Source organism: Lytechinus variegatus, chromosome 17, assembly GCF_018143015.1.
Source record: "Lytechinus variegatus isolate NC3 chromosome 17, Lvar_3.0, whole genome shotgun sequence".
NCBI lineage: Eukaryota > Metazoa > Echinodermata > Echinoidea > Temnopleuroida > Toxopneustidae > Lytechinus > Lytechinus variegatus.
The window spans coordinates 18,601,381-18,611,123 of NC_054756.1; the positions used below are offsets into that span (position 1 = coordinate 18,601,381).

Here is a 9,743-nt window from a genome sequence, read left to right on the forward strand (position 1 = left end):
ATTCAAGGGGTATTCAATTGGTATTCAATGGACATTCAATGGGTATTCCATTGGTATTCAATTTGGATATTATGGGTATTCAATCGGAAATTGGTCCTGGGTAACCCCTCCCTATCCTCACCACTTGACCATGCTTACACACACTCTCTCTCCCTGTCCATTTCCCATTCACATTTCCCCCTTAATTTTCTCTTTTTTCTCGCTCTCTCTACATCTCTATTTCACTATTCGTAACTTCTCTTTCTGACTAGAAAAGTGAAAGTAGGAAACAATTATTGTCAATATAACATATAACATATAAAGATATCCGGGCACCGATTCCTGGAAGTGTTTTATATGCCTTCATTGAACAAATCCATTTTTTCCTTCGTTAACAAGATAAGATACTCTAATTGCTTATTGTTAAGATGTTAAATGTTTGATAGGACTAATGACAATTATTTGAAACGGAAACTTTTCGAAAAAAACGTGCCCGGGGGCCTGTTGCAGAAAGAGTTGCAATCAATCGCAACTCTAAAAATCATGCGCAACTTGATTTTCAACCACTCGACAGCGCGCATTATGGACTGGCGATTGATTTTTTGGTTTGCGTTTAAACGCAACTCTTTCTGCAACGGGCTCCAGATGTGAGATGTCACAAGTTTCATTCCCATTCGACTGGAATAGATAACGCGGACGACATTATTCTCTTTATTAATCATATTGTGCTTTATTTCATTTATCTTTTACATTTTCATATCATATGTTTAAAGACACAAAAAGCTTACGGAGGAAACAGTTAAACAGAAGTTATTTTTTATATTAATCTAAAAACCATGGTGAAAATAAACTGTAAATATGTGTTACGCTTGAGACTTGGAATGCGAAGCCAAGGGATTCAAGATAAACCAGTTTGTAGCTTCCATAACCAATATATCACGTAGAAGGAAGGTGTTTAAATTAGACTTCTGAATTGGAAAGCCTACGTAAGTACGTGAATAGAAACTCTTTCAGGAGAGGCGTGTTGAAAATTGAATACATTTGATAGTCTATGTACGCAAAGCCGCCTATGTACTTGATAGAATAAGCTTTCCAAAAAGTAAATATGTTTGGTGATAACTAAAGGGAGAGTTAAAGCAATAAAGAATGGAAGAAAGAACAAAAGAAGAAATTAAGAAAGAAAGGAAGGAAGAAAGAAAGAAAGAAAGATAGAAAGAGATAAAGAAAGAAAGAAAATAAAAATAATTAACTTGGTCAATCATTTGCTAAAATCAATTCTGATGGAGTATTTTATTTTTTGGTTGCACAAGTCCTTTGGCATTGTTTGTCGAGATCGCTGACCACGGATCTAAGCAGCTACGGCTGTTGAACAAAGAGAACAAATTAGAGAAATAATTACATAAATATAATATATGTATGTATGATCTAAAATAAAGTCATGGCTATCTTCACAAAAGAACACATATATATTTTTACTTTTACAAGTCATTTATTATTTCTAGAAAGTGCGACAGAGAAAAGAGATGGACTGTGATATCATTTTGTTTTACAAAATTAAATAGAGACAATTAAAAAGGGAAATACAACATCAAAATTTGCATATCCCTAAAAATGTGTTCAGTTATGGAAAAGGTAACGATACCAACTGTGTACCAACATGTTCATTGAACCACATTGAGGTATTGGTACAAGTAATAATTTCAAACTAAAGAAAATTGTAAAAAAATTTACCCATTTTAAACCAAAATGTAATCATAATTACGATTATTAAATATTCTAATCAAATGTGGAGTCAACACGTCACGTTTTTAGTTGATGTCGCTAAGATGTTTATTATAGGCACATTGTTTTGCAAGTGATGTCAGTTCGACTTTCTTGGAAATAAGAGCTACTTTTTTTATTCGACGATAATTGACTTTAACGTCATTTAAAAATCCTTTCTTACCTGGGAAACATTGATCGTAATGATCCTTGACCCGACATTTCTCGCTCAGGCTCGTCGTCACGAAACACCAAGGGCGCCCCCATTGGTCACTGTCACTTAGTGTCCGGCATTTGTTGCCTTGGTCACTGAAAGCGGCGTTGTATTTGTTGGCCTCATTTAGATCGGCCCAATCCATGCACGGTAAACCAGTCTCGGTGACGTTCACGCTGCCTGCGTAATCGATACCGAGAGCGGTGGTCATGCACTCAGGGAAGATCCCAACTCTGTCCTCTGGATGAAGGGAAAATATGAGTTATGGTATTCGTAAAAAAATAAACAAAAATATCAAATGAATATAACAAAAACCACGCAATTAATTGTAACAAGGCATTGTGATTCTCTCTTAACATAATCAACCCGTTCTGTAGGCCAACTAAGAACTTATCAAGAAAGTATGATCAATCCCTTGATTAAAATTCAAATGTATTTCTTACATGTAAAATCTAATATGTTTGAACAGAAAGCACTAACCAAGAGTACTTGTGAAAGTGGTTTTCTCTGGGGAAGTAATGGGTGGAGACACGAAAATTATCTCGTTGGCAAAGAGATAAGGAATGCTCAGGATTTCTTAGTTTCAATGAAATCCCGAACATTGATTCTTTATTTATTAGTTTTGGCTACTTCACTTTTAAGATAAATTTATATCAACATTCATGGAATGTCGTGAAAAAGGAGCATACTTTGGATGTAAATTTAGAGCCGATCAAAATGAAAAACAAACAAACAACAGCATTCTTAAAGTAGTCAAAACAAATTTTACTTGAAAATCATTAATGTTAACCCACCAAAAATGCAAGTATTGTTTTCATTCAACCTTAATTGATTAAAAATTTTCCACTGTTTGCTCTTTTTCTTTAAACAAATTAATGTCACTTACGGCCAACAGGGTTGCCTTTGTTTGGACATGAGGCGCTCAGATACTTCTCTGTGTCACAGTAGCCCCATCTGTTTCTGTACGGAATAGGAGAGATAACATTTCTAAGAGCTTATTAATTTCATCTCAGGCAAACAAAAGAAAAAAAGATACGTAGAACTTTCGAAATATCGAACGGTGGTCCGGAATGCGATTTTTTTCCTCCGTACTTGTGCACCCGATGAGAGAGGGTAGTGTACCGTTCCCGTAAATTGTTCGTAAGTCTATATCGGAATGGTGATATCAAATGGTTTATTAAGTCGCTTTTGAATGGGAAACATCATAGACCTCTTTTATGAACCGTATTTCCCAATCGGGGCGGTCCGGAAAGTGGAGACATATAGGACCTTAGTCGAAAGGATAACGCACTAACAGGAGATGGTTCAAATTTTGCAGATGTCTCACATTTCAGACTATTGCACACGATACCATTTCCTGAATCGGTATTCTAAAAAAGAAGACGTCTTTTGGTTGTAAGCTCCTGTCCAGATTTGTAACATGAGCATGTGCTTCTCTTACCCAGCATCGATCGCGACCGGATCAGCGATCCAGCACCATGGTCTATTGGTAGCCCCATCAGGACCCGTGCCGTCGTTTCTGCAGTAGTTATGGCTTCCGAAGACTAGTTTGTTGTGTCGTGGTTTGCTCTTCTTAGCATCGTTTCTCTTGTTAGGATAGTTGACATCCCACCGCTGACACACAAAGTTGTCTTCGGTCTGCGAAACGTACCCGTAGTAGTCCGTGCCAGTCGGATTGGTGTAGCACTCTGCCTCAACGTAAGCAGAATCCAAGGTTAGAGCGTCGAACGAGGCTTTCTGCTCGGTAAAATCTGTATTAAGAAAGATGTAGGCGAGCTTTCATTATCCTGTCAATTCCTCACGTAAGGAACACTCTGTTTTATGTTAATCCATCACAATGATATCCTCCACACAGCTACACCTAAATAATCACAAATGATTGATCCGTTGATTATTAGTATTTCCTTTTGTGAATTATAGGCAATTACTTAATGTCTTAAAAACGTCAAAACTTTGCAGTGGATGCATCGAATATGAAGCAATCGTGGCAACGCAATCCCGTTCATGTGCGTTGTACACGAAATAATCTGCTTTAAGTGGAAGAGGTGTTGTTTGTACCTTAAAAAATAACCATTCTACTATAACGTTACAGTAATGTGCATGGGAGTTCGGGGTTCAATCGAACCCCTGAGATACTGTTGAAAAGCAAGCAAGCAAAAGAAAACATTTACGAGGAGGAAAAAGGAGAAGAAAGGGAAAGAGAAGAAATCAAACCCCTATAAACCATGGCCACGGGGTTGCGACGATACCTTCAACGGATGGCTTGTCGTTGCAAATATCAGAGACAGTGGGAACATCACTGCAATACTCCCATTCTATCCCCTCTATATTAGTGTAGCACCATGGACCCGACTTTCCACTGCCAGGGTAGTTACGACAGTAGTTGGAATGGTCACGGAAAAGGTAATGCTCCAAATCTCTGTTCAAAGAAAAGGATAAGAAACAGTAGGTATATTTAGGGATGATAGTCTGTCGGAATAAACTTTCATCTGGGTACGTTTTTACTAAGAGCTGCAAATCCTATCACCCCCCCCCCCAAAAAAAAAAAATGACTGAAAACGAAACACACTTCGATGACAGATTATTACACCAAAGGCATTCCCAACATTCCAAACATTATGATCGATATTATCTATTTAAACTGTTCGTAAGACCGGGACTTCTTTCCCCGTTCACGGTCCAGCAGTACGGAAATGTCGTCCGGGTGTTCCCCGGATGACTTGAGCTGTGGCACAACATCCACGGTGACTCCAGACCTGTGTGATTTTTATAACAATTTTACCACAGAAAAATATTCATTTTTAGACCTGTGTGACAATCTTCAAAGAATTTCAAATTACCCGACACGGTTCGGATGAGTATTTGCCCAGGCCTGGCACGGGTAACCGCGATCAGTGGTATTAACCTCTCCTCTGTAGTCCGACCCGTCGAGTTCCGTGTAGCATGAAGGACCGGTCCCGACAACCAGGACTATGCATAAGAGGACGAACAATAAAAGTAACTGAATTCTCAGCTATGGAAATACTAATGTTAGCGTCTCGGAATATCGAAAAAAAAATATATGAGTAAGGCTAATTTCGAATTCTTTTGGCAGTATTTAAGAAGAAATGAATGGGGGGGGGGGGGCTTACCGTGATTTTTGTCTAAGTTCACATTAAGAGTAATTCTTTACCATCTGCTCATTCCATGTTTATACAATGTATAGCCGGAAACTATTGAATCAATCATTAGATTAATGTCTCATGCTATTTCCGTGTATGCCAGGTATTCCTGATTAATTTGCATTTATGCACTTATTAAAAAATCCCTTTAAGCAGTTCTACCAACCATATCTACATACTTTTCATTTTACCCCGTATTCCGGCACAGTTATATAAATTATTGTTTTATTCGATTCTTTAAAGAAATACCATTTGTTTATCATTTTTGTTTTTTTTTTATTTTACTCATGCAAGCACATGAAGTAGGCCTACTAACTTTGTCCCTATCGAATCATACTGTGGTGACAAATATCCAATACAATTAGATTACTCGTTTTTATTTCAACGTATAACATTTGTTTTATTACTTTCACATGTAATTTTGGTAATGATTATTGATATTGTATTTATTTTGTATTTTACCTTGTAAAGAATTTCGCAATTCAGCCTACGGCTGCGATGAAGTATTCTTAATAAACCATTTCAATTTCAATTTAAAACAAAAGATAAAGCTGTAGTGGATCAATGGTGCTGTGGTTTTGAAACTGAATTTTCGTCATAAATATGTTGGTCAGATTTGTTGTATGTTTAGTACAAAAACAATCAGATCGGGGTACGTGGCTCGCATTGTAGAAATTTTCTTTTGAGTTTTGTCAATTTTAATACTGGGCGTTATAAACTGTAGGCCTACGAATGGCGGTCCTTACAAATTATTCCGACATCTCTGCATTAATTTCCATTTGAATTACATTCTGACTCATTACTTTTTGGCATCCTCCCGAGGAAAAAGTGTTTGGCAAAATCCATCATTCATTCATTTCGTTTATTTTGCAAAATCCAATCAAAGGATGACTGCATCCATTCATTCTGAGCCTACATGAAGGTTGTGAAAAGTTGGAAATGTGGGTCGAACAACTTGACAATGCCGGAGCGTTTAAACCTTTGACATGTTGTAGTTACTCGATGATTAAAAGAAACATTCAGAATAACGAACGTAGGACAGCATGGATCGAAATTCAGGTCGTGTTTTCACATCGCTGTATTTTCACATCATTCCGTTTACTCACCAATTTCGCAGTTCTGTCCAGTGAAACCGCGGTCGCAGATGCATTCATATGATCCTTGTAAGTTTACGCAGACACCACCGTTTGAACACGGTTCCATCAAACATTCATCAATATCTATCAACACAAACAAATAAATGTATAAATGCCTGAAAGAATAAATCCAAAGAACTCGTCAAAAATACCATCCATTTGAAATTGGATGAAATCATTACTATTCGCCAGGAATGAGATTTTTATATTAAATACGTTATTCACTAGATTAAAAAAAACGCTCGCCCTTTTACCAAAGTAAAATTCCAAATACGTGTGCACCTTAAATACATGACAGTCCTATTAAAAACAGTAATTTTAGATGAACTAGAAATTAAATGCTCATCATATTCGCTTCATTGCAATCTTTCAATCTGAAAGGTTACATGACATTTGTTCGTGCGACAATTGCTCCGCCTCCGAGCTTACTTTCGTCAAAGAGGTATAGGGTTATATATTATGGAAGCTTAAAAGTGCCACCGAGATGTTGAGATAATTATCTCGGGAAGTCGACATCTTGATAGCAAAATATAAGATGACGAGATCCTGGATCTCATCATGTTGACATCTTTTAGAAGAGATGATGAGATGACGAGATCCTGGATCTCATCATGTCAACATCTTTTAGAAGAGATGTTGAGATGACGAGATCCTGGATCTCATCATGTCAACATCTTTTAGAAGAGATGTTGAGATGACGAGATCCTGGATCTCATCATGTCGACATCTTTTAGAAGAGATGATGAGATGACAAGATCCTGGATCTCATGATGTCAACATCTTTTAGAACAGATGATGAGATGACAAGATCCCGGATCTCATCATGTCAACATCTTTTAGAACAGATGTTGAGATGACAAGATCCCGGATCTCATCATGTTGACATCTTGTAGAAAAGATGATGAGATGATGAGATGATCTTGTCATCTCAACATCTCTTCTTAAGATGTTGACATGATGAGATCCAGGATCTTGTCATCTCATCATCTCTTCTACAAGATGTCAACATGATGAGATCCAGGATCTTGTCATCTCATCATCTCTTCTACAAGATGTCAACATGATGAGATCCGGGATCTTGTCATCTCATCATCTCTTCCAAAATATGTCAACATGATGAGATCCAGGATCTTGTCATCTCATCATCTCTTCTAAAAGATGTCAACATGATGAGATCCGGGATCTTGTCATCTCAACATCTCTTCTAAAAGATGTTGACATGATGAGATCCGGGATCTTGTCATCTCATCATCTCTTCTAAAAGATGTCGACATGATGAGATCCAGGATCTCGTCATCTTATCTTTTGCTATCAAGATGTCGACTTCCCGAGATAATTATCTCAACATCTCGGTGGCACTTTTAAGCTTCCATAGTTATAGCGTCGCAATAAAGTTTTATGTTAGGTTTAGGGTTAGGCTTAGGGTGGGGTACCCAGGGATTGAGTTGTTGTTTCAATTAGTTTAGAGCGGAGCAATTGTCGCCGGAGCAAATGTCATGGAACCAAAAATAACTTTAATCTGTTTTTTTTACCAATCTCGCAGACTTCGCCCACGAATCCTTCGGCACATTCACAGATAAATCCGCCAAATTCATTGACACATTCGCCACCGTTCTCGCAAGGTTGCTGACTGCATTCGTCCGTATCTAAAGATGTGAACAAAATAATAAGAAGAAGTAGTCGAAGAAGAAGTACGATAGCGTTTATTATTTTGGCATCTGGTTTGTAAAACTATTAAAGAACCTTTCACTTTGATAACTCACTACTTGACATTAAGTAATCTATATCGACATGGAAATTAAATTTTTATACGCAAATATGTCTCTACCGAGATCATGTGCAAGTATGCATGGCGATAGACCGAGGGTGCAAGTTCAATACTAGTGAGGGTGCGGAACGACAGACATGACATAGTCGAGTGTCTTGGTTTTTTTTTAGAACCTGAAGGTGTGGGTTCACAGTTTTGGTAGCCAGGCATTATTCTGTTTTTAATTTGCATGTACTGTAGCGCTTTTATTTTCAAGAGAACACAGGCGCTCTTTCTCTTTAACACCCCCTCCGCCGCTGCACACGGCCCTGATAGTGAAGAGGAGGGTGAAGTTGAATCAAAATATTAATACAATACATAAACCCTCATGTCTCGTATATATTGTCCCAATTACACTTCTTCACATGGTATAAGTGGCCGCGTCGTGGTCTAGTGGTTCTGACTGTTGCCTTTCAAACAGAGGGTCGTGGGTTCGAATCCTAGCCATGGCGGGTTTTCCTTCAGTAAGAAATTTATCCACACTGTGCTGCACTCGATCCAGGTGAAGTGATCATGGGTACCCGGCAGGATCAATTCTTTGAATGCTCGAGCGCCTAGGCAGCCCAGCTAAAGCCGGTGTAATAGCAGGGCCCGTTGGGAGAACGGTTTTCGGAACTGAAGAGGCTACTCTGGGTAAATACACCGCTATTACTATCATTATTATTATTATAACATGTAAGGAAGTGAGGCTTTCTTTAAATTGTTGCATAAAGGTTTCATAAGTTGGGCAGTATCCACGTCCCCTTTGTACGTAAATTACGGCCACATTATTGAGAGATTCAGAACGAACTACCGCAACAAAAAAATTGGAAGTTCATTTGAAATGTAAATACATAAATCACAACTGAGGACATATTTTTCAATGCTTACCAATATCGCAAGTAGGTCCTTCGAAGCCGAGTGGACATTCGCAGGTGAATGAATTGACATCATCAATGCACACTCCGCCGTTCTCACATGGATTCGATGCGCATTCATCAATGTCTACAGAAATTTTGAATAAAAATTATAAACATTTTCAATTAATGTTTGCCCTTTGCAAAATGGCAGTGGCTGATCCAGGGTTCATGGGCTCCGCACCCATATAAATGATATATAAATCTAAAAAAAAAATACTTCAGACAACTGTTTAAAAAAAAAGCTAGTGAGCCCCCTCTGATTATAGGAGCGGGAATTCTAAAACATTCGTCATCAAACACGTTGTCCGATCTGACAAATTTAATTGGTTTTGATGGGCTAAGAGGCACAGGGATTTCAATTGCGTACTATGCAAACTGCTGGATAAAACAGACTTTTTCGGATAAAACATACAAAAAGTCCTTACGATTTGCGCTCCCCCGGATGGATCCGCCGCTGTCCCACAGCCCACACACAGAGACTCATCAAAATATCACTTTGCATCAAATGTCTATTTTTATAGGTTGATTTCAATCTTTTGTAAACCGGTACCAAGCTATGAAAGAATATTGGAAAATGTTTTTTTTTTCAGTCCCTCTATTATTTGGTGAGTAATTTACATCACGGCAAAACCATTCTACCATCTCTCCTATGAATTTGCAATCTTTGTAAGGTTGTTAAACCTTACTTAATTTAACGATTTCACCGTGAGAGGAAACATTCAAAATAATTTTACCACGATTTCAGCTCGGTTGTCCAAAAGTTTCTTATTCTGAAAATGATTTGAT

At 37.9% G+C, this 9,743-nt stretch overlaps 2 protein-coding genes across 2 annotated transcripts; both read right to left on the minus strand.

Annotated features, from left to right (window-relative positions):
* Nucleotides 1–1,327: 1,327 nt before the first annotated feature.
* Nucleotides 1,328–4,121, minus strand: LOC121431288 (plasminogen-like). The gene is made up of 5 exons (XM_041628796.1): nt 4,091–4,121; nt 3,396–3,705; nt 2,841–2,914; nt 1,925–2,194; nt 1,328–1,341 (listed from the first exon to the last, which is right to left on the minus strand). Exons 1-5 carry the CDS (start codon nt 4,119–4,121, stop codon nt 1,328–1,330), a joined length of 699 nt encoding a protein of 232 aa, XP_041484730.1.
* A 6-nt stretch (nt 4,122–4,127) lies between these two features.
* On the minus strand, nt 4,128–8,163 carry LOC121431289 (delta-like protein D). The gene is made up of 5 exons (XM_041628798.1): nt 8,133–8,163; nt 7,784–7,897; nt 6,222–6,335; nt 4,795–4,924; nt 4,128–4,373 (listed from the first exon to the last, which is right to left on the minus strand). The coding sequence occupies exons 1-5, from the start codon at nt 8,161–8,163 to the stop codon at nt 4,163–4,165; spliced, it is 600 nt and encodes a 199-aa protein (XP_041484732.1). The 3' UTR covers nt 4,128–4,162.
* Nucleotides 8,164–9,743: the final 1,580 nt, after the last annotated feature.

Excerpts from the sequence above, each read along its gene's own strand:
- LOC121431288 (XM_041628796.1), bottom strand. The coding sequence starts at position 4,121 with ATGTTTTCTTTTGCTTGCTTGCTTTTCAACA. Across the intron at positions 3,706-4,090 it reads TGCTTGCTTGCTTTTCAACA|ATTTTACCGAGCAGAAAGCC; the intron begins GTATCTCAGGGG and ends TTCTTAATACAG. Across the intron at positions 2,195-2,840 it reads CAAAGGCAACCCTGTTGGCC|AGGACAGAGTTGGGATCTTC; the intron begins GTAAGTGACATT and ends CCCTTCATCCAG.
- LOC121431289 (XM_041628798.1), bottom strand. The coding sequence starts at position 8,163 with ATGTCATGTCTGTCGTTCCGCACCCTCACTA. Across the intron at positions 4,925-6,221 it reads TGGACAGAACTGCGAAATTG|TCCTGGTTGTCGGGACCGGT; the intron begins GTGAGTAAACGG and ends TCTTATGCATAG. Across the intron at positions 4,374-4,794 it reads ACTCATCCGAACCGTGTCGG|AGATTTGGAGCATTACCTTT; the intron begins GTAATTTGAAAT and ends TTCTTTGAACAG.